This window comes from Apus apus, chromosome 1 (assembly GCF_020740795.1).
Source record: "Apus apus isolate bApuApu2 chromosome 1, bApuApu2.pri.cur, whole genome shotgun sequence".
Classification (NCBI taxonomy): domain Eukaryota; kingdom Metazoa; phylum Chordata; class Aves; order Apodiformes; family Apodidae; genus Apus; species Apus apus.
Window position 1 is genome coordinate 158,649,432 of NC_067282.1, and position 24,966 is coordinate 158,674,397.

At 40.4% G+C, this 24,966-nt stretch overlaps 1 protein-coding gene across 4 annotated transcripts in view; it reads left to right on the forward strand.

The window, feature by feature from the left end:
- The first annotated feature begins 1,534 nt into the window (after window positions 1–1,534).
- NR2C1 (nuclear receptor subfamily 2 group C member 1) overlaps window positions 1,535–24,966 on the forward strand; it is a 42,295-nt gene continuing 18,863 nt past the window's right edge. Inside the window, exons 1-5 of one of the 4 annotated variants that reach the window (XM_051613926.1) lie at window positions 1,550–1,624; window positions 11,851–11,926; window positions 16,326–16,433; window positions 20,781–21,011; window positions 24,536–24,617. In XM_051613926.1, the coding sequence (XP_051469886.1) occupies window positions 11,873–11,926; window positions 16,326–16,433; window positions 20,781–21,011; window positions 24,536–24,617 (475 nt within the window). In that variant the 5' untranslated portion in view covers window positions 1,550–1,624; window positions 11,851–11,872. Of the gene's footprint in view, window positions 1,625–4,429; window positions 4,487–11,850; window positions 11,927–16,325; window positions 16,434–20,780; window positions 21,012–24,535; window positions 24,618–24,966 lie in introns of those variants that run through there. The other 3 variants (XM_051613936.1, XM_051613944.1, XM_051613953.1) reach the window with 3 other exon arrangements.

Consider the following 24,966-nt stretch of genomic DNA (forward strand, 5'->3'; position numbering starts at 1 on the left):
GATAACTTGCAGTAACAGGATAAAGAGTTTTGCTTCTCTGCAAGTTCTTGATAGGGAAGCGTCTCTTGTAATCCTGGCTGACACAGCCACATGGTCACGGTTTTGTAATACCTGTCAGGTATGAATTGGGTCACTGCTAAGGAAAAAACCTGTTTTATTGGTTACACGGACATTTCTGCTCTATTGAGGGTATCAGAACACTTGTCTGAAATAAGGTTGGGTGTCAAATCCTTGGTATTTGTTAAATTAAAATGCAGTAAGCTCCTTCATTTAGAATGGGATGTGCAGCCAAGGCTTGTTTGGGAAGTGACAAGTACTGTAAAACTGAGAGCTCTGTAACATTTGACACTTTCAGGAAATGCTTAGCAAGTTAATTGCTCCCATTTAAAATTCCTCATGACACTCATTTGCATTTGGCTTTTGGGAGTGTGTTTGATCAAAAAGCAAAATATGCTGCTGAACCAGTGATCTTGAGCTAGGCTAGCTAAATGGAAGTGCAGCTGTGGGACTGGGAGCGAGAAGGAAAACAGTAAAGAAATTAACAAGATGGGAGTGTTAATTATTTTAGTAATGTTAACACACAAATTGCTTATAGTCTTTGGGTTTTTTGGGGGGTTTTAGTTGTTTTTTGTTGTGTTTGTTTGTTTGTTTTCATATCTCTGCTTCTCAGATATTGATGCTTCTATCACCTGATTCACCAGAAATCGCATGAAGTGGACGAAGCCAATTCCCGATAATGAAAGTGTGCACACAGCCCCGCTGACCTGTATGATCTTGGAGTTCCTGCGGATCTCTGACCACAGCTGTAGGATGTGCCTTGAACAGATGGAAGAGGAAGGGGGGGGAAGAGACGTTATCTAACGTATAAAACCCTCACTTAAAACCAAGGTCACTTAGATAATTAGCATGAACTAAGGCGTTAGCTCACGCAAACGTGGCCTGAGCCGATGCCGAGAGCGGGAGGAGCAGCGAGGCGCTGCCTGCTCAGCGGCCCCGTCCCCGCCGGGCAGCGCCGAGCCCGGGCGGGCTCCCCAGCCCCGCGCACACCTCTGCGGAGCGGCGGCAAGGAACCCCGGCCCGCACCGCACCGCACCTGCGCGTCCCACCCGCGCATTCACCGCAGGGGGAGGCCCCGCCGAGGCTCAGCCCCGCGGCGCTGGGAGCCGCCCGCAGCGGGGAGGGGGAGCCGCGAGCTGCTCCCGAAGGGCGCGACGACGCCCCCGGAGCGGTGGGAACCACCCGGGACGGGCCCAGGTCTCCTCCCCTGCCAGGCAGCTTCACCCCAGGCGCACCCCGCCCAGGGCCCGCTGCCACCCCCTGCCCGCAAAGGGCCGTGCCCGGGGCCGCCAGCGCCCGCAAAGGGCCGCCGCCCCCGCACGCCGTTACCGCCGCCGCCCGGGGCGCCGCGCACAGCGGCGGGGCCGAGCGGGGGGCGAGGCGAGGGGCGGCCCCGCCCCGCAGGAGGGGTGCGGGGGGCGGGCGGTCCCGGCGCAGGCGCAGCCGCCGCAGCGGGGCGGGGCGGTGCGGGGCGGTGCGGAGGGGGCGGGGTCGCGAACTCTGACCCCCGGCAGCCGGAGCCGCCGCCGACAAATAAACCCGCCGGAGCAGCCACCGGGCCCGCCAGGTGAGTGACTCTCCCGGCCCCGGGAATGGCGGCCGCGGGGCTAACGGTGCGGGCCTGCGCCCGCCGCCCCCGCCGAGGGGGACGCGGGGCCGCCCGCCCCGCTGCCCGCCCCGCCTCGGGCCTCGGCGCGTCCCGCCGGCGGCCCCGCGCCCCCCGACCTTTCACCTACAGGAACCGCTTGCGCCTCCCGCCGCCCCGCATCCGGGCGGCGCCGCTGCCGCTCCCCGCGGGCGCGGGGGCTCCGGGCCCTCCTGCCGGGGCCGGCGGCGGCGGGAGGCGGCGGGCGATGCCCCCTCGTGCTGCGCGGCGGCCCCCCCCCGCCGCGGCTCCGCGCAGCCATCTTGTGCGGGCCCCGCCGGCCGGGCCCCGCCGCCTCCCTCCCTCCCTCGCCCGCCGGCCGCGGCCCCGCGGAGCCCTCGGGGGGCGGGAGAGGCGAGCGCAGCCCGCCGAGGGGCGGCCGCGGGGGCAGGGCGGCCCCAGGCGCGGGGCTGGGGCTCGGCCGCCGCGCCCTCCCTGCCCTGCCCTGCCCTGCCCTGCCCGCTGGGCCGCCGTGCGCGGCCTCGGGCCCTGCTGCCCGGGCTGCCCGGGCTGCGGTGCCTGCGGTGCCGCTGCCTGCCGGCTCGGCCCGCTGCCCCTTCCCGGGGGTGGCTGCGGCCTTCCTGCCCTCCTTTGGGCTGAGGTGGGACGCCCTGCGCAGGACGAGGCGCTATTTTTGTTGGGGCAGACGAGCCTGCCGCTCTTCCTTCTCCTAGCTCGTTGGTGGGGTTTTTTCTTTCAAGCTGCGGGGTTTGTGGGCTCGTTCTTTCTTTCTTTCCCAGTGCTGCAGCGTGCCGTCTGGAAGTGTAAAAAAGCAGAGCCCTGTACCACAGGGTGAACCTATATTTGGACGTTGTGGAGGGAAGAGGGGAGATAGCATGTGTTGTGCGAATAAACTTACACACGGGGGGGAAAAAACAAGTCTTCTGATGCTGCTTTCGCTGCAAGACGAGTGTGTGTACGTGATGGTTGGGCCTTCTTCATGTGTGACATCTGATCTGAAGCTGCTCGTATCAGCATCAGCAAGGTGCTCTCGGGGAAAAAAAGCGGTGGAGTAGGAAGCGCTACATCCACACCTAGCATAGAAAAGTAAGGTGGCAAAAAATAGTCTTTTGCAGGACACCTTTGGTTTTGGGGTCACCATTGTGTAAGTAGCAATATTAGTATTGGAGGGGGAGGGAAAACATTACTATCCCGGGCAAGGTGATGTTCATCTAGTAACTCCTTGTTCTACCCTTTAACAGCATTTCTACCTGAAAATAACTTCTTTTCCCCCCCTAGTAGTCTGTGGTAGCCAGTTGTCATGTGAGGTACCCTAGTCCCATCAGGGTGTTTCTCATTGATTTACAGCTTTCCTCAGGGACAGTTGTTTAAGGGAAACCTAGAGGTCTGTGAAACATTTGGCTCCTGTCTGTAGCTCTTTCTCCAGAGGTACTGCACCCCCTTGTCTTATCAGAGGACTAAGAATTTTCATGTGATGGTGGTGAGCTGCACATGTGCATTTGTATGGTAAAGTAAGATACATAACCCGCACCAGGTGATGTCAGTTAAAGTCCTTAACTGCTTCTGCAGTTTGTGCAAACTTATCTGGATTATTGGGTGTCACTTGAGTCAGTTGCATTCTGCAATCAATCAAGATCCTTATTGCAGAAAAGAGCTTGCAGATAGATAAATTACCTTGCTTTTTCATTTATTTGTGTTGAAAGGAGCAAGTTTGGTGGGAATTCTGGTATCTTTTTAGAATAGCTATAACCCAGTTGTGGGAGAGGAGGAAGTGTTTTCATGTAAAGCCTACATTGATTTTTCTGGTCAAGTTTCTGAGCCTCTAAAGACAAAGCACTAAGCAGTGTGTGTAACTCTAAAGCTGGCTCTGCTCTGGGGAAAGGGTTGGACAAGATGACCTCCACAAGTACTTTTCAACATGAATTATTTCATTATTGTATTCAGTTATTACAGTTGTCTTGGGAGGAGGGGAACAAAACCAAGCAAAAACCCAGTGATACTGTAGCATGCACTTAAATAGTTCACATGCAAAACAGAGTATGCTTCAAGTGCTAGTCCAGTGAAAATTGGCTTTCATCTATAATGTGAAATCTAAATATTTACACTGTTAAGTTTAGTTTGCTTGTTCACTATGCTGATACTCAGTTTTCATTTTGATTTATTGTGTGCTTATTGTACTATGCAATTAAACTTTGTGCAGCTGGTGCAGTTACTGGAGTTTACTTAAAGTTTGTGAAGGAAGGCAGTTTTCCTAAAGAAAGTAATCTGTGTCTAATGTCTGGGACAAAAACCCTGAGAAAAAAAGCCTAGCACCCCTTTCTTAAAGTAGAGAGCTTAACTGTGTATAAGGAGTAGAGTGATGTCAAATCTTTAACTTGGTACACGTTTGTTCTGCTGGCAGGCACAGTGTGAATCTCAGCTGGCAGTGCTGCAACTGGCAGAGGCTGTGTGTGCTTTTGCTGCTTCAGCAGCCATCCTGGCTTAAGCAGTTCTAATAGTAAGCTTTGCTAACCTGAGTTATTTTGGTTGATGCATGTCAGGGAGCTCTTGTGCATATCTCCTTTCCCAGACCTGTGGGGGCACCGACATCCACTGTAAGCAGCTGGGGTGGGTGTGGGGGCTGCAGGCTCTGGCTGGCACAGCTGTCTGCGTATGCTTTTCTGTCCCACACAGGCTGCAGCTTGCAACCCAATTGTGACCGTAGGGGAAAACAAACAGTACCTAAGTTTCTTACTGGTAAACTTCTTAATTATTTTTTTTCCTCAGTGCTGTTTCAAGCTGCTTTTAGCACTTCACACTTGTGCCTGTACATTATGGCATAAGGTAAGCTGCTGCAAAACAGAATTTCATCAGTGTGAGAATGATGGATGGAGCTGCAAAGGTGGAGTTAATCAAATGTTTACCGTTGTATATGTAGGCCTGTCAGTATTCTTACCCATCAGTCAGCAGCTTTTGAATCCAGAGATTACTGCATTAGATGGTATTCACCAAACCCTTAAAGCAGTAAAGGATGTGACTTCTGAAGAGTCAAACTCCTCTCATTTTTAGTTCTCTGAAATTGGAAAGTTGCTTGTGATTTCCAAGCTTATGTATCTTATGATTCAGTCCTGTAAATTTTTCAAGGAACTATGTTTCTTCCTAAAAATCATAGTCTAAGAACTGCCTTTCTGCATCGATATTGATATTAATTTTGTTGATTTGGCTAGGCCTTCTCCGAAATGCTGTTCAAATTTATTTAGCTCAAATTAATTTTGTTCAACTTCATAGTAAGACAGGCTGCACTAAGCTAAGTATTTGACTGCCTTTGTAGGAAGTTAAACCAGAAAATTGAAAACCAAACCACCAGAAACTAAAGCCAAACCCTCTGTCATTGTCATATTAGCTATAATTAATTGTTATTTCATTTCAAATAAATTGAGGGTACTGTTTATAGCTTAGCAGTAACTTTGTGGTATGATAACTGCCCCATCTGTTTTGGTAATACATTTCCTTTCAAATATTAGCAGGACAGGGTAAGTGTCAACATGACTAATGCTTTCACTCTTGACTGACTTAATCTGATTATTTTTTCCAGAGTGCTTTACATACCTTTATAGGAATTAAAAACAAAGCAGCAAAAACACACACCCTCCAACAAAATTTAATTCTGTGGCATTGATAAAGCAAAAAAACAAACCAACCAAACAAACAAAAAGAGAAAACAGGGAAGAGGCAGGAGCTGATATTTACAAACAAAGGGATATTTTTATCTGAAACAATGTCAACACTGATTTACTGCAAGATGTGTGTGTGAAACTCAGGGTTCTTTCCTGAAGCAAGCTTCCGTGGATATGAACATGTGCAAGTTGTAAGGGGAGCATTATTATTAGTACTGCTGAATAGGTTTGCAAGTCCTTTCCATCTTATACCTGCACTTATCAACTACCTCATCTGTGGCTGTAGTTCACGGAATACTCCAAGCAGACATCTCCCACCACACCTGTATTGGTAATTTGGTGTTACACATAAGCTGGAGTAACAATATGGGCTTATTTTCCAGAAGAAACAGACTTGTTTTTGCTTCTGCCTGCTTTTCTTGTGTTATGTATAGCAGTTGTTAGCTGGAGGCTGAATAAATTCAAAAGATGAGCTCACCTTACAGCTGTCCAGTCGCGAGGTCAGATGCAGAGGTGGACAATGCTGTCAGCCAGGAGTAGGGCTACCTGGGGCTACCTCTTCGTGAGATGCTGTAATTATACCATAGTGGCTGTAATGCCTCAGTGTGCTGTGTCAGCATCATCTTTGCATGCCAGGTAGGAGAATGGACCTGGCTGAACCTAGTCCAGTGAAGGGGGAGGTCTTCAGTCAGGTGGACTTTGTGGTCTGGTTCATTGTGCAGTTTTCAGCTCTGGTGAAGGGAACCAGTTTGGTTTTTTTCTTCCTGTACCAATGCAGGATTTTGCAGGCTTCAGATGGAGATACACAGGCTATGACTGACATTGCTCAGGGCAGCTTGACCTGATTAAATGGTTGTCTCCTTACCTACCTCTGGTGTGTAGCCAGACTCTGTGGTTGGATTCAGCTTGCAGACAGCCCCCTTGCCTTTTCCTTCCTCTCCCCTGTCATTTGTGGGGCTGATGAGCTGAATCAGCTCTGTAGCTGTGCAGGCAGGTTCTAGAGGTTGCATGATAAAAGCAGCAGGAGCCCAGGGCTAAAAGTGAGACTGTCCCTTTAGTGGACCAAACTGAAGGATGACTCAGCAGTCTCCTAAAAATTTGTCCTAGCAATTCTGTTTTCTCACCTATTTTCCCACTTGCTTACATGAAAAAGCAATGAGAGCAGTGATTCTATATTAATTGTACAGGCATGTCTGCAAATGCATCTCTTTCTCTGTTGTTATTTGCCTTTTAATTACTCCCTTATGCTTTGTTAAAAGCATCTTATCTTTCCTTACTTGCCTGCAGGTTTAGCTGCTTCAGTTTCCTTTGGTTCTCTCACATATGTACTTTCTAAACCTTGATGTCATGCAGATTTAACAGTATCTAACTGGATGTCAAGAGTCGCATAAATATTCCTTAGTTCATTGATAAGGAGAATGTTACTCCTTGAAGTCTCCCAACTGTTCTACCATCTTGAGCAATGTGGCTTATAGAGTGATAATCAGGTCATTTAGCTTCCTGTGTTCATGGAGCCTTTCTTGTATGAAGCATTAAGCGGAGTAGTGTATATGTTTGGATTCCTTGTCTTAATTTGTTATCTGTAAAGCATTGCAGAATACTGTTCTGAAGTATAAAGAAGACCTAGTGCTTGAAACAAGTAACAGAACCACAAATATCTGGCACTTTTAATCATAGAGGGATGGTTAAGTGCCTTCTATTTTATGCATAGATATTTTTTCAGAAATTTGGCACAGGTTATGCTGAGTTCTTAATTAATACACCATGAGTTTGAGAATGGAAAAGAGGACTAGTTTCCATTTTAAGATACAGAGCAGCTGTAAGCCCAGTGTGATGACAGCTAAAATAGTGTATCCTTAGTTCATTTCTGAGATCTGTTGAATTCATTTACTACTAAAACAGTATGACTCTAAAGAGAGATTAAGACAGTTTCTTACAAGAGGGAATACCTTTCCAGTTAGCTTTCCATTATATTAACCTTTTGAGCTCTCCTAAAAAGTCATATTCATCTTGCTATACTTCTCTTTCTTATGATCTAAGAGCAGAAGGTAGACTTAAGTTATGACTGCAGAAGTTACTTTTAATGTGCCTCTACCTCAGAAGTATCTAGAAAGTTTTTCTGTAGCTATTAGTTTAAATGTACATGTCATCTTCTACAGGTGGATTTAATGTAGGAAAGACCCCTGCATTAACACACATTCCAGATATATACATAGTGAGTTATGCATTCCATACGTACAGAGACAAACTGGTTTGGCAGTGCTAGCAGGGTAAGTTTTAACTACTCAAATTTTACAAGCATCATTTTTTGCACCAGTTATGATTTGGTTTTTTTCAAAGTAAACTGAAATCTCTGGGGTAGACAAAGTTTTCTTCTTACTTATTTAAAGGGTGTTTAATCAGAATCAAGGTACTTGATAGTGAAGCAGCTATACCAACAGTGCAATGTAATAAAACAAGACATGTTACCATTTGTGTCAGATGGAGAGCCAAACATAAATTATTTTCCTGCTGCTGCTTTTAAAGTCCTTAGTCTATTCTGCAATAATATTTTGAAATACTGTTAGTAGGAACTTCTTACTAGGACAATAAAGTTGCATACATTTTGTCCCTGTAAAAGGGTGAGAGTTAAACATGAATGTCTTCTGGGTATAACTGTACCGCTGGAGAGTGCTGACCCTCAAATCAGCTGGCTGTTCTCAGGGGAATGTTTCCTAACCCATTTCAGTTGAAGTGTTGCAAAACAATTTAAAAAATAAGCTGTTCTTAAGTTACTTTGGCTAAAACGTTGGGAAAACTCTGGGATGTAAAAAATGAAGAAAGAAGTAAAGAAGAGTGGTTGAATCAGTGCAAGCTAATGAAAGTTTTCTACTGACCTCATGGCTCACAGAGTGCTTATGTAAATTAACGATGGAAAACTGTAATGGCTCCAGGTTCAGCACCAGCAAGTTTGGGCTAACACCAGTGATAGTGGTATATTAAAAAAATAATTGAGTCCTCCTGCCAAAAAGACTCACTAACTCATTTGCTGGGGGCATAAACTATTTACTTAGGATTTATGTACAGAAAGAGATTCTGGTTGCATTGCATTTGAGTCTGACCATTGAAGAGAGATGCAATGAATGAGCATAGTAAGGAGTACAAAGGAAGTCTTAATGCCTGTCTTTTGTCAAAATTCCTACTTTTAGATGCTTCTTATAATAAATTGAGGTGGGGGATTGACGTTTTGAAAATAAAACAGGTGGATACATAATGCTGTGTCTCTGTGAATTTATTTTTCAAAGGTTTTTGAAAGAGCTTCATTTTTAGATTTTTTTATATGGAAAATAATACTGTCGAGCACTCAAGTAATTTTGAAAACAAATGCAGTGATTATACTTGTAAAGCAAGTCTAATCAGTATAAATATAGATACTCGTGTTTGTGTTACTTGATACCTAGAGCAACAAAAGAGGAGCATTACTGTGTTGGATGTCTCTTAATAATGCCGTTTTTTTCCCTGGCACCAGAGATTTACCACTAATTAGAAAACAAACAGATCGTCACAGACTGATGGAATACAAGGGTACAAAAGTACAATATGTCGGACAGTTGAAGAGGCAGTGATTAATCATGTTGACAGTCTAAATGTTGTCAGTTTTGACGTTGTTGTCAGCAACACATCATCTTTAACACAAATTGAAGGAAGTTCATTTGTTTTTGTAGAGTTTTAGGAAGAGTGTTTTCAATCTTAATGACAGGTCTGCACAAAGCTGTAGAAGGAAGTAAGAGCTTAAGCAGTGAACAGTGTCATTAGCTAAATGGTCATGGAACCAAGCATTTCTTATCACTTAATTTTTTCAGAACCTTCATGGTAGAAGTAAAGGCAAGGATCTAAAGTCTGATGTGAAAAAGAGAAACCAATAGACCGATTAAGCAATAAAGTCACTGTTTGACTCAGGTTCAACAACAATGCTCTCAATCTCCTTCATATCCTACCCAGGTAGGGAAGGAGAGAGAGAGAAACAGGGAGAGACTTTACTGGATTGAAAACTAAACTACACAGCTTTAATTAAACACTAATGATATAAGAAAATATATACAATTATATACAGACATGTTCAGAAAATGTACAAAGCCCCTGTTGGCTCCCCCCACTCCCAGCAACTCCCAAAACACTCTCCTTAGCTGTGAACAGCCCTGAAAAATTCCGAACTTCTACTGGAGAAAGCAGAGAGTGATGAGGGTCAGCAGAGCTCGAGCCTGGGGGTCGACGGTGATGGATGGATGGAGTCCTCCCTGGATGCTGACCATGGATGGAAGAGAAGGGAAGAAGAAAGCAGGAAGGAAGTTATCTTTTGTGATCTCTGACCTTCCTCTGAGCTTACATAAATATATGGAATGGAATATCTCTGGCCAATTTTGCTGTCTGTCTAACTCAGCCTCCTTCAGGGGGGGTCATAGATCTCCCCGTAGTGTCTGAGCCGGCAGAGTAAAGATGTGACCTTGAAGACCCAGCAGTTAGAAAAACATTCCTCTCTTATCAGCCTTAGTTGGAACAGACTGGTGCTAGTTAAAAGAAAGTCTTACTGAAGGAAAAAAAAAATCAGTAAAAGGAAAATTGGCTTTATCCTGGCTCAAACCAGGACAATGTCTGAGTCAATTTCTGTAGAAGTTATTTTCCAGATTTTGCCTCCTGCACAGTATTTGACTGCAAGCTTTTACTAGCTAAACAATAAATCAAGCTTTTATTTTCACTGTACTGAATTGTTCATTTCCATGTGCTGCTGAGCTGGTGCAACACAGCAATAGCAGTAATAATTTGCATTCATTATTCTTGTTGGAACATGCTAATTCTGCAGGCCAGAAGACCAGGAGTTTTAGAAAAGCATAAAATAAAGCAGCCATCGGCTCTGTTGGTAAATATGACTAAAATTGAGAAGGTCATAATCATACTTTGTTACAGGAAGGATTATAGACCTGTTTTTTTTGGTGGGAAAATTATATTGATGTAGTCTAGTTTATTTTAGTAAAATAATGTAGAAAATGTTAGAGACAGTAATTGCAGAATGGAAGGTGTTAGTGCTGTCTCTAAAGGCTGACATAAAGGAACATGTATTCTCCATAAAATTGGTTCAAAGTGCTCAAGATAACCTTTCTTGTGCATAAGTCTTTAAACTAGACCTTCAGTGAAGTAAAACTTTAAAATTACATTATAGGTTGTGTCCTTGGAACATCTGCACAGTAGACCTGTATGAAGGCAGTGAAAAGATTTCAGCAAATAAAACTACTTTCAAAATATTGGGGACTTTTTGTAATTGCGTGTAACTCTTTTTGTTCTGTAGCTAAGAAAACTGGAGTTTTGAGTTGTACAGTATTCGAGGTGGGGACATACGGAGGTCTCTAGTCCAAAACTCCACTCAAATCAGGATCAGCTCTGAGGTCAGATTAGAACTTCAGCATTTTACTTAATTTACTCTTAATTTTTTTCAATATATCATCATATGCACAATATTTCCGGTACATCACATTCTCATGAAAGAGCAAGATCTTCCTCTGCACTTCCTCCCCCAGCACTCTCCTGAGCTGAGAACAGTCCCAAGAAATCCCAGAACTGCTGCTGGAGAAAGCAGAGAGTGATGAGGGTCAAGAGAGCTCGAGCCTAAGGGTCGACGGTGCTGGATGGACGGAGTCCTCCTCGGATGCCGGCCATGGACGGAAGAGAAGGGAAAAAGAAGAAGAAACAGGAAGTTGTCTTCTGTGATCTCTGACCTTCCTCTGAGCTTATGTAGATACATGGAATGGAATATCCCTGGCCAATTTTGCTGTCTAACTCAGCCTCCTACGGCGGAGTCATAGATCTCCCCATAGTGTCTGAGGCAGCAGAGTAAAGATGCGACCTTGAAGACCCAGCAGTTAGAAAAACATTCCAGCTTTTGTTATCGTTCTTAGCTGGAACACTCTGCTACTAGTTGAAAGAAAGCTTACTGAAGGAAAAAAAAATCAGTAAAAGGAAAACTGGCTTCATCCTGGCTCAAATCAGGACAACAGTACTGATGGCAAAACAGCATATTTTTTTAAACGTGTATTTTTCAGCCTCCCAAGGAGTGCCTCCTATTAGCTACAAAACTGACCTTCAAGCAGTCCTGGTAATAGTAAAAAATTGTTATGAGTTCAGAAGAAGTTAGATTCCCCCCTTGATTTTTAACAAAATTGGCTGTGTTCCAGTTTCAAGATGTTAATTGTGTCCCTGCTGATGTCATGGTCTGTAATACAGTTCTTTTCTCACATGGAGTTTGTTGTATTATTGGTCTTTAGTAAAGCAGTGGGAGGAACATAGGAATTCTCTGTGTGGGTTGAGTAAAAAGACACGGAAGTTTATGAATAGAAAATATATTGCTTTTTAGTTGTATAACCAGCCTTCAGATTCTGCAGGTATATCACCTTCAGACAATTATGAACATACTTTACTTACATGAACTATATTTTCCCCAAGATAATCTTCACTATTGAGGCTATAGATGTTAAGCATCTTCTTTGCTTTCTTTGACAGGAAATTCTGGTGATTAAAGATCATGGCAACCATAGAGGAACTGGCCCATCAAATTATTGAACAGCAAATGGGAGAGGTACATAAATTTTGAGTCCTATTTAAAATACATTGAATAATAAGCCACACAGACTGATATGTAAAAAACAAAATCACGAGAGAAGATAATTTTACTACACCCAAAGCATCCAGAGACTCTCCCATGGAAGACTAGAATAACGTACTATGTCCCTTTTAAAGTTATGCTGAAAAGTCTTACTTGCCAAAGTTTGCCCCACAGAAATGAAGCTAAGGAAATGTAATAGTATTTCTAGTAAATGTCTAGCTGTCCAGCTCTTTCTTTTGTGCCTGTGGTAGTCTTCAGAGAGCCCTGTGTTTCTAGAATTGCTCTGCTCACTTGACGTTAGAAAATGTACAACCAAAGGAGTTGTCAGTACATAGTTTTTACTTTCCAATTAAGCAATTGTTTCAGTTTTCATTTTTGTTTTGATGAGTAAAGATTTGCCATACTCTTTGATGTAAAATATTTGCTGGTGTTTGGTAGAAGTCAAAAGGAAGATGGAAGTATTTTTTTTGCTAAGTTCTAATTTTCATTTTTGTAACCCATGTGCACAATCTGTGTACTGCAGCCAGAGAACTTCCAGAGGTGCACAGATAGTTTGGGAGCGTGGACAAGAGTATGCGTACTTATTTAGAAAGCTTCATTATAGGATAGTCTATTTAAAATTAGCACTGCTTTAAATTAGCAGCAGAACATTATTAATCTTAAGTAAATGGTATTTTTGAAATATCCACTCTTGGTTTCTTGTCTAGACATAGACTTACTTTGTAAGTAACTTTACTTCCTTTCAGTCTTGGTTTCAAATAGAAAGGTTGAGGAGGGCAGGATAGTTAAGTCTATTCTGTATAAATCTGTATAGCTTTTATTTATAACTCTTGAGTGTTGCTAAACCTGTCTCAAAGGACAGAAGTGATTTATGTGATGTATGAGGTTTTCTTTCTCTCACCTGTCCACTTTATAGATCAGAATGATGTGTCTAGCATAGTTTTGTTTTGATATTATAGCTCCTTGTAGAGGTCTAAATAGGGCTGTATTTTCTGTTTAATTTCTGTATTTTGAAAGTACATGTTAGACAAGGCTAGCTGAAGTGTACATTCTACTCAGAAAAGGGGATGGTGTGATGATGGTGTTTAGCCTCTGTGAGGATTGTTTCCCAGTTTCATAATATGATTCCAGAAGACCAGAGCCAAGTGTAAAGGGTATGGCTGTTAGCCAAAGGCAGGCAGGGGCAGAGACAGAGGGAGTGGAGGTGCAACACTGCAAGCTGTTGGCTGTTTCAGTTCATGGTGAAACTGTAGCCTTACAGTCTCCATGAATATTGTTCTGTCAGCAGTGTAGATTAGGATTTGCCTTGTAGCAAGATTTTACTGTGCCTGAGACTGTCACATCTTACTTGGCAGCAGTGGAGCTTAAGCATCCCCCAGTCCTTACTTACCCACTTACGCTGTGCTAGTCTTGCTCATGACATTGTGTGGTGGACAAAGCTGGGAAAAACAAAACCAGGATCGTGGAAGAAGGTCTTCTCCCTCCTAGTTGAGGTCAGTTCCCTTCTCTGGGACAAGGTGCAGCCCAACCTGGTGCATGGTTAGAGCTGGAAAGTATCACCCATGGCAGTGCAAGGTGGGATCCTGTAAACCAAACTTACTGTCAAGGGTGCATGCCATGCACGCGTGCACTGCTTGAACAGTGCAGTCAGCAAGGAAAGGGGCCTTACAGGGACCCTCATGTAATATCTTACATTCCTACCTACCTGTGGCCTAATAGCTCCAGTTGCTTGGTGGTGTTCCTGTTTGATGTGAGCATTGGAAACCATAGCTTTTAAGGTCTATGGAACTTCAGCAGTATTTTCGCTAGCATTTGTAATTCTCTCTTGAAGGTTGAAATAGTTTTAATTGAAGTTACAAAAGAAGTTTGTGTGAGTAGGACATGAAAGGAAAAAGGCAGGTGTTCCCATTCTGAGGAGAATGGAAAGGGCTTTTATGTCTCGTTGAAATAATGGTCGGAAGTGTTCCATAACCTAGCTTTTTATATCTTGATAGTATTAGTTCTTGTTCATGAACTACTTTAAAACACATAACTATCACAAATTATTTTATGATGTTCAATAATGTGTTTTTCTTAATTTGGGGCTTTTTTGCATGATAGCAAAACTTGCTAAAAAATAATTATAGCCTTGCCTGTAAGGCACAATAGTTATCTTTTCTCAAATTCTGCCAGCTGCTAATCATCTTATACTGAGTGTGAGTTAATTCATATTTCTACATCAAGATCACACTCCTTGATTCATACAGGGAAGTTGTTAAGAGCCTGCAGCAATCTTTTCTTTAATCTGTGGTTGGGTACACTAAGTATATGGTGGTTTGTTTCCACAGCCCTGCCAGGTAACAGAAATGGAGGAAAGCTATGTATTTGTCATGCACACGATTTTGAACAAAGACTGCAGCTATTCTTATCAGTATGATTTTTAACCGCAATAAACAAACTTTTCTGTGTAGAAGTAAAACTGTCAAGCTGACATTTTGTGGGGTAGAAGAGCATTTTTACCTTATCCAACATGTAGATCATGACGTTTTAAGGCATATAATGGTCTTGGAATATGTAGCTTAGTTTGTTAAGCAAAGATAAATTAATATAAAACTGATTGCCTGTAATTCACTATGTATACATGTAATTTGGAAGGCTGATGCAGAACCGTAGTGCTTTGACCTACTTCTTTCAAATTTAAGTGGTTCTTTTTAATGAACTCTTCTTTGTCCTTCATTTAAGCAAAAAAGTGAATTGTTTTAATATGGAAAGTATTCATACTGATGAAAATTTGTTTATTTTTAGAAAGCAGTGCCCAAAAATGGTTTGGGCACTTGGGCTTTGGGCACCATTTCTTGTGATGCTGCTGGCAGGTTAAGTAGTCCCCCCAGCAGCTTAATCCCACTCTCTTGTTTGCTCTGGTACTCTGCTTCTGAGCATTGTGGAGAGCATCTGGATTGAAGGTTTGATCTGCGTTAAGAATAGCCTCTGTCTGTCTGTTTGCTGGGCTGCTTTTTGACCTTCATCAGTGTCCTATTTCAGATCACTGAGTGACTAAGCAACCAGTTTTACCAACCAAGCTGTAGGAATAGGAGCAAGTAGTTTATAAGAGCTCAGACTGGTAGTGCCTTTTCAGGTAAAATTTCAGAATCAGCTTTTGGGCTGATGGGAGCTTGTATTCCTGCTAAATAAGGGGAAGTCTTGCCCACTGCTCCTTCCCCTTCTCATATGCACCTCCAGCTGTGCTGCTACCTCCTTTCTTTGGCTGGTACTAGCATTTACATGGTGTGGTTGCAAAATTTGGAAGCTGATCAAGAAGAAATGGAAAAGCTGTCAACCTGTTATGAAACAATACCTTTACTGTGATACAGATATATATTCTCTGTATTAATTCTGGGGGGGTGTGGTATGACAGACAGTTGAGGAGTATTATTATGATGGTGTAAATATTGAGAATTTTTATTAATAGAGAATTACAGGGTGTTCTAGAGGTTTTGAACTGCAAAAAATTCAGTGAGTTACTCAGGAATGTAAGACAAAAATTTCAGTTTTAAGGTATGTGTAAATTACGTGAAGACAAACTTCCTTTGTGCTACAAAAAGCCTCTGCAAGTATCAGCTGTACTTAATTTTTATTGACAAATAATGTAATGAGTAAAACCTTCTCCCATATGCCTTTTGCTATAGCATATGAAGAATTTCTTTAAATACTCAGAATCATTAAAACACTTCCAGAAATTGTCTGAGAGCATTCACACAGATTTAGATTTAAGGTATGCTGCTTGCCAACTTTATGCATTTCATTAATATTCATAGAATCACAGAATGGTTTGGGTTGGAAAGAACCTTAAAGATCATCTAGATCCAGCCCTCCTGCATGGGCAGGGATTGTTCCTGAGAGTTCCCCGGCATGTTTTTGCTGCTTTAACAGAATAATAGAACAGAAAAGGACAATTATTGTGTTCCCACACCAAAAATTCCTTTGTCACTTCAAGTAAACCATTAGGGTAAAAGTATTTTATTGTGAATGTAAGATAGCTATGATGAAAGGTATTGTGTCTCATGAACATCACAATAATAAATGCTCCTTCTGATTGACTTACATGGATTACAATTAATTGTTTCACTTAATGTGTTCCTAAATTTCAAATTGGTAGGTATTTCTATATGGGTCTAAAACAGTGACACAAACAGAATTTTCGAACTAGCAAAATTAAGCTATGAAATTAGATGACAAGCATTTGCATTTCCTATACAGTGTCAGACTTTACATAGCCTTATGCAGAGAAATCAGAAGTCGGTAAAGCCTTAAGGTTTCCTCCATTAAGGTCGTGTATCCACTCTTAAGGTCCTCTATCCAATGTCAATCCATTACATTTGTTTCTTTTTTCCAGATTAACCGTTCCCAGGAAGCTGCTACACAAACACTAATGGATGGGACGGCACAGCGAATACAGATTGTCCCTGCAGATTCAGGCCTCTCTTTACCACAACGTATACAGGTATGCTTCCTCTGGTCTATTTAAAAAGCAGAGAAGAAGTATTTATTTCTGGCAGTTTTCACCTATGGGTGTTTTTTGCTGTGTTTTGTTGTGGATTTTTGTTTGGTTTTGTTTTGGGTTTTTTTTGTGTCATATTATTTGCTTGAATACAAATATTCAGCCCTGGGCAGCAGAAACTGATGCCTGAGAAGGGTACTGGTTTTTGGTTCTCCCAACCCATGTTGTATGTCCCAGCATGCTAATTTATAGGTTGTCCAGGTAATAATCTCCAACTCAAGTGAGGGTATGAAGTTTTTGGCCACATAGGTAGTTAAATCAACATAGATATACATATATGGAGATTAGGAGAATTTTGGAAAGAAAACTATATTTTATCCCTTGAAAGTCAATGCAAGTCCTTGCAAAGTTTTTATTTTTAAATTTTATCCTAGAGAAAAAATATCCACTGCAGAATAATTACAAAGAAATATTCTCAAAAAAGTGTTGTTGCATACAAAAGCACTCAGTTATGTGAGCCAGCTGCTAGTTTAATCTCGGCTGCTTTTTCTTTTGCTGGCTTCACTCTTCAACGTTTCCACTGTTTTTTCCTGTTTCAGTGTGTTGCATTCAAGCTTTCAACCTTCCAAGACTCTTCACAATGTCTCCCATACGTGATTTTTGTTTTGTTTTATCACCTCCTACCTGTGTTCTAGTCATAGTGCCTGTCTTACCTATCCAGTAGAACTTTATTCTTTCAGCTACCTCCACTCCTTTTCTATGCTTTGTGTACAGCTGTACCTTTTATTAACTAATTTATGTTAATCAGTTAACCACCATCTCTTTTATCCTCTTCCATAATTGTCAGTACCTGAATGCTGCAATGTCCCTGTAGTGTGAAGCCATTTAATATAATTTCAGCATCGGGGTCTGAGTGCGAGACAATGACATGCAAACCCATCAGCCTTTATTGTTGAACAGCAGGACAATTCTGTTGGTTCAAAGCCAGTGGTAGACTTCCAACCCACACGTGTCACCTTTTTGGCAGGGGCATAATTACATTTGGTTAGGCATTGAAATTACTGCAAGTATGATGAACATAGAAGAATTATATTTCTAGGGACAGGGACCTTAATATAGTTTTTCAGTCTCATGTAGCTGGAAGATTACTTGTTTATAACACAGTACTTTGTCCCTTGTCTTTTTTCAACATGCTCATTGGTTCTTGCTTCAGAATGGATGGTAAGCACTTTGGGACAGTGGTTGTCTCTTGATATGAGTGGAACAACACTCAAGTCAAACGCCACTCTTCCTGCAACAGGCATCTACAAATATGTCACCAATATAAATAAGAATTAGATAAGAGATAGAACTTAGTAATGAAAACTTCCCTCAAAGCAGAGCTTATGAGGAGTAAAATAGTTTGTTGTAACAAATACATCTCAATGAAAATTCAAAATTAATGTTAAATTGATGAATTTTGAGTTTGTTTTCAATTGGTGTTTCTTCCTTTTTTAGTTATTGTTAAACGCACCTAAATAATTATCTGAAATCTTGAAAGACAAAATTCTCAGTAAAAAGTTCTTTAAAACATGCTTCATTAGTCACCCTTTTTAGGGAGCACTAACATTTCTAGGATAGAAGTTGCATGTCAGATTTTTTGTTCAACAGACATTTTTGTTGAAAACTGCCTCTGTTATAAACAGGTGGATCATTCCTCTCGGAGAGGAACACAGAATTATTGAGGTATTTAATGTATTGAAATTATGTTCAAATGGAAGTGAAAACTTGTTAACAGACAAAGGCTTGAAAGCAGTAGAGGAAAATACTGTCCTCCATTATCATCAGGGTGCTTAAATGAAGTATATGGGAAAGTGTACTTTTTGAGCAGACAATCCTGAATGAATACATTCCTGATTTATGTCATTACCCCTTTAGTAATACTGAGTTTCAGATTATTAAGAAACATAATGTATTGTCACTGAGTGTTGATGGATTCCCTTGAGAAGAGGTTTTCTTTTTCCCTCTGTTTATTTTTTTCTCTTATCTCAACACTTAGGTACTGCAAGTTGTACTTTTGTGCACTGCTCCACTTTCAGAGTCCCATTGTGATTTAGGTGGAGTTTTTGCAGGTATATGGCCAGAAGAGGCCAGCTGCCGACAGACTATGCTTAATTGTTTAAACTGCTGTCTCTTATGCCTCTCTCAGTTGTCAAATGCTTGACAGCTGCAGAAACCATTTGTGCAGCTTGTAGGGATATTGACACTATACCTACTATATCACACAGTGAAAACTACATGGGCATCCCCCTGGAACTGCAGGAAGCCCACTAAAAAATGGGGGCACCATTTGTTAAAGAGGAGGTGAAATTAACTGTGTGAAGTAGCAATGGTTCTTTCTGCCTGGTGTCCTGTCATCTTTTTCTACAAGCATATACTTTTTTTGCAAAGGCAAAGCAGGACTATAATATGAAAGCAGGTAATTTAGCATATATATAAAAATAATTTCAACTTCAGTTCAAATTTGTATCGTCATTCTTGGGGATATACTGTGTTTTTTGTTAGTTTTATACTATACTTTGTATAAACCTAACTAGATAAAGTATATGCCTTTTTTTCAGGTATATACAGTTGTACTTTTAAGTTTTGATAGTGAAATGGATTTTATATAAGATTGTCCTTTGAGGAGCAGGTCTATATATTCAGGGAGCAGCATAATAACTCTTGTGTTTGACTTCATACAAGTCTGCAGCCTGTTGTTGATTACATGCCTTGGACTTCTCCTGATCCAAATAAAGTGTATGTGTTTGGAGAGAAGCAGAAGGGAACATCAGCTACTTTCAAAATAGCCAGAAATGACACAGAAGATTGTAAAAGGAAGAAAAATGCAATGGGAGGATAAAGTTAAGCAAAGAAAGGAATTAAAAAAAGGAAAGTTTGCCTTCTAAATACTATAGAACCAACATAAAGGAATTGAAAGGAGAAATAAGGGACTGCTATAGACAGTTGTGGTCCCAGACATGAGGATATCTGAGAAAACTGAATGGAAATCCCTGTGTTAATCATATTGATAACTATTGTGGATTTTTTATTGTCTTCCCACCCTACACTCCAAATCTCATTATAATTTACATTCTTATCTCTTTAGCATCTGAAATTTTATCATCTTACCTAGATTTCATTCTTGAATGAGCTTTTACTGTTGTTTTGCTGAGAAAAAAAATTAAATTTGATCCATAAAAATGTTAATAGCAAAAGGCCACCAGAAGGAAACACACTGCTTTTTGTGTATTTTGAAACTCATAATTTCAGAACATTAAGTGAGTTATGGTGTTAGAACATGAAATAATGTCATCAGTAATAAGGACCATATAAATGTTAGGGATGGATAGATGAACATAAATGTTTGGTTATAAGTAAAAATAAATTCATTTTAGCTATTTTATTGATCTGTAATTCTGCAGGATACAGTCTTTGTAGGATGATTCTCCGAGTCTCCAGAATAAACCAGGTGATTTTCCATATAGGCATTTTGACAGGGAAATGCAGGAAGTGACTGCAAGTGAGATTTATCATGGAAGGTATATGGAAACTTGGTTATTTTTTTCTGAGGATTATAAGCTCCTGACAAAATTGGCAAAAAACAAACAAACAAAAAACGGAGTTTAGTGAAGCTTAATAAAATTCTGCTGTATTTGTGCTTGAAAATAGGGATATAATGAAAAAAAAAACAGTCTGTAGGTCGGTTCTTGATTGTGAAATAAAGAATGAAAATAAACTTTTCCTTTAAAAAATAGAGAAAAAGGGGCAGGGAGAGAGATTCTGTTTTTCTTATTTTATGTATGGGTATATATGTTAAAAAAAAGGAAGCCTAAAATGTATGTACAGGTGCAACAAAATTATTGCTTTTCTTGCTGTTTGTTGCTTGCTCTTCATTTGGAAATTCATTTGTGGTTCTAGGAAGCTTCTTGTTAAGCAGCCAAATCTAGGAGGTGCTAAGCACTTCACGTGGTGGGCAGTGAGTATAAGGGTTATGATTTGTCATAACCTGACAGGTCCTAGGGCTGAGCTACAGATTTTGAGTGCTAGAATTGCCAGGGGTTTCATTAGTGTTGTAAAAGCATGGGCCAATTGTTGAACTTGTGTATGAATTCAGGTTGTGGCTTCAAACACTCTTGATCAAAGTGTGTTTAAAAAACAGTGAAAATCCAAGGTTTTGCTTGAGTTTACCTCACTCCTGTGTGACAGAGGGGAAGACTATCCTGCTTCACAAATGTCACGGGCAAAATTCACTTTTTCTTTAAGTGGCCAGATTGGGCCCCAAAGGTGAGCTTAAATTACCGTAACAATTTGAGATAAATGTATTATTAGATTGTCACAGATCAGCAGACGGGCCAGAAGATTCAGATTGTTACAGCACTTGATCAGAGCTCAGCAGGAAAGCAGTTCATCTTAACAAATCATGATGGCTCTACCCCAAGCAAGGTGATCCTTGCCAGACAAGATTCCACTCCAGGAAAAGTTATCCTAGCAACTCCAGATGCTGCAGGTGTCAACCAACTGTTTTTTGCATCCCCTGATATATCTGCACAACACATCCAGGTAGATAATGCACTTTATTTCATAATTTTGGTTCAAATGGGATAAGAAGAGATGTTTTATTTCCAAATATGTCTGTCTGGGTTGTCTTTTTGATTTTTTTTAACAGTATGCTTTTCCTTGTACTAGGACTCAGTATGGATACTTAGCCATTATGAAGAAAACTTTTATTTTTCCTTATTTTTTCTTCAAAGTTACTGCTTTTTAAATTTATACCCTGGCTCATGAGATTAGAAAGAATGCTGTTATTTTTCTCGTAATTTCCAGGTTCTGCCATATCAGTAGTTGTCCTTGATTTCTGCTTCACTGACTCATTGGTTTTCCTATTTTGTTGAAAACATACCCTTTTCTCCCTTGTCTTTATCACTTAACATATCCTTCTGCTTGTTTTCCTTTTCGTACACTGTTGTAACTACTGTTCAGCTGTGTGAATTGTTCCTCAAAGTAGGCTCTTTGAGACACTATTTGATAGGGAAGTACATTGCTCAGTGAGGGTGGGAAAATAACACTAAAAGTTTTGGGATGTAGTGCTCTAAACTGGTTCCCAGTGCACTTTATTCCCATGCACATTGTATGTGCTACTACCTTAGTCTTCACCCTCCAGCTTTCAAGCTTTCTGCCCCGTATCCTCATGTGGTAAGGATGGGATGGCACTGATGTGAATAGCATGAAGAACATGCACAGAATACCTGGGAGATGTGAGCTCCTTCAGCATGGAGTAGGAGATTACTCCACTCCAGCTAAAGCGTAGTTACTGCACATTGATTACCCATGAACACTTATGCTGCTCTTAAAATACATCAGTGTGGTAGGCCAGGAAACATCAGGTTAGCTATAGTCCATTTAGTCCAGTATCTTACACTTAAATGATGGCCAGAAGCAGTTGCTTAAGGAAAAATACTAAAAACTGCACAAGTAAATAGTGATCCTTCTGAGCATATCCTTTTACTTCCATTAGTTGATGATTAAGAGCAGCCTCCTGATTTGGAGGCTGCAGTGAGACCATTATATTTGATAGCTGCCACTGAAGTTTAACCTTTTTTGTTATTTATATAGACCATATATGCTTTGGTCTGTATAATATCTTACAGTATAATTACATGTTGTGCAGATAACACTTTGGTTGCGTTGATATTTTGAGAGAACTATTTAAATAGATGTCTCTTGCACTATAAACAATTACTATGAAGGATTCTGTTGTTTTTATAAATCACTATTATATCCTCTTTCAAGTAATGTCTTTTCAACTGAAGACCCCTGATCTTTTTCATTTGTGCACTTACAGGAGCCAGTTCACTACTCTGATTCACTACCCATAGGTTGTTTAAGCTTGGAACATATCTCTCCATTACATATTACATATTTTTTTACACAAATCTTTGTAAATGGACATCCAAGGTCCTTCTTCCAAAGGATTTGATTGCTATGAATAGGGGAGCAGTAACAAAAGTCAATCCTATTGAGAGGATTTTAAGCATGTGCCCTGATTTGAGTCAGAAGAGGACCAGTTTTCTTTCTAGCAATTTTACTCTTCAGTTAAGTCTCTTCTAAGTAACTGCACCTTCTGAAATTAAGTGTGTTTTTCAGTCAGTGTCTGCTTCTAGGACTGATAAGGCTCAATGTTTATAGTTCTTGCTGGAGATTGGTATGCAGAACCAAGGCCACTGCTGGGGTCTGCTGAACTCCTTATGCTCCCAGCGTTAAATCGTGACAGCATCTTTAGTGGTATCATACATTTTGTATTTCAAGTAAACCTCAACAAAATTATAAATAAGATGAGAGGTGTGTCACACTGGTTTAAAGAGCAAAATTCAGGTATGGGGAAATTCTGGACAAAAGATTAAAAGCTCCGGTTCTGTTGGTGCAGTTTGGGCAACCTAGGTTAGTTTGAGAAACAACAGAGTATTCTGTCACTTTAGTCAAATTTTTCTGTTGTTAGTACATATGTATGGGTAGAGATTTTTTTCCCCATTGAAAGTTGGTGTAATACAGAGCACTATTTGTTTGTTGTTCAACTGCATCCTTTTTTACTGTTCTTCTGTAGCCTTCACTCAAAAATGCCCATTCATTTGCTCTGCAAACAAACCTCTTGTTGCATCTTATCTTTACATTGACTCATTTGACAAGGCCTTTTTTCCCAGTTATCTGTTTCACTTTCAGTTGATTCTTCTTCATCTTAATAATCAGTTTTTATTCTTCATTTCAAGGTTAGTTGATGAATTCTCTGAGTCTGGGATTTTTATATTGTCATTGGCCAAATTCTGTGGTCCTTCCTTATGCGGACTTTGCCATTTCAGTGCAGGTTTCATTTACAGAAGGACTTAGAATTTGTGTGTATATGCGTATTTTATATAATATCATGAAAATACATAATGTTAATAATGGAAATTGGGAAGGAATGAAAGGTTAATAATCTTTTAACTCATCAATCTTGTTTTTCTTAAAAAGATGATATATTAAAAGAAAACTTAATAAGTGAATCTCTGAAACAGTATTGTGAACAAAAGCTAACTACAAAGAAGTATGGAATTATGCTTGTTAAACATTCCCATATATATCAGCTATACCATCTTCCAAATTTTCCTCAAAAATTCCTTTATAGAAGATAGGGTACCTTCTCTTTCAGTAAGTTATCTTTCTTTTTCTCAGAGGTCCTGTTTTGAATATGCAAGGTGAGAATAAGAGAGGCTTATTTCCCATTAAAACATAGTAGAAGTTAGAAACTCTTAAAACTTCTAAGCTACAATCTCTTTACTATGGGAAGAATAACTTTCTTTTCTGCTTTACATAATAATCAAGGTGATGTTTGTTTGTTACTCATTATATGTATGTTGCTTTTCTAAATTGAATTTTTGCTGTGCTTTATTTATGTTGCAGAGGGATAGGGTTTTCAAAGATCGAATGAAAGGCTGTAGCACCTGCCCTGTAGTGCTGGGGTTTCTAGTATTATGTGCTTAACTTAGCTTTACAGAGATAAATTCATGAGACAAGACAAGAGTACTGTAGTGATGTCAAACTGCTACTGAAAGCCAAGCTAGATATTTCATGAAAGTGTCCAGAGTACATGTTCCATTGGTCCAACATTTGTGTGTGTTACTAAAAAGTCAACAAATCTGACTGTAGATATAGTAGTCTTTTCAAGGGATTTTTTTTGTTTGGTTCATTTTGTATGATGAGCGAGTCATTAGGATACAAATACAAAATTGAACAAAAGGTAAGATAAGACTATTCAGATGCTAAATGTTTTTCAAAATGTCAGTCTGTTCTACTGAGGTAGCATTTAAATGAATGAAGTAGTGAGATCTTTTCAGAAGTATTAAAAGTAAAGCCATCTTGAAAAGGAACACAGTGGCATGGCAGGTAGCTCCTTTGTGTCTATTAAGACTGTAAAATGTAGAGAATAAAACCTCATACTTTGTCAATTTTATTTCCTATCTGAGAGAAAAAACCACAAGCATGACATTTATTTTAATCATTCTTGATGGTAAGAAATAGAAAAATTAAAATTCTTTCACGCTTTTTTCCAGATTTTAACAGACAACTCTCCCAATGATCAGAGCCTAAATAAAGTGTTTGATCTGTGTGTTGTATGTGGAGATAAGGCATCAGGTATTTACTTTTCTTTTTTTTTTTTTTTTCCTAAGGTGGTTCAATTTTATAGAAGCAGTTTAAAATTCTTCTGAAGCTATAAAACAATCAGCATGCATGTGCGTATACACACACACACACACGTGTGTGTGCAAACAGAAAGGATATACTTCTCTTTCAGTGGAGATTTACACTAAATGTTACTCTAGTGTCCGTGGTTGGGACTTACTTATTGTAGGTTTACATCATAAATGGATTAGAATAGAATCGAATCGTGGAAGCATATTTCACTGTTTTCTACCATACAATTTCTTCCTTTTTTTCTTCATCTGGCTGATGCATTTTATTTTCTATTATAAAAATTTGACTG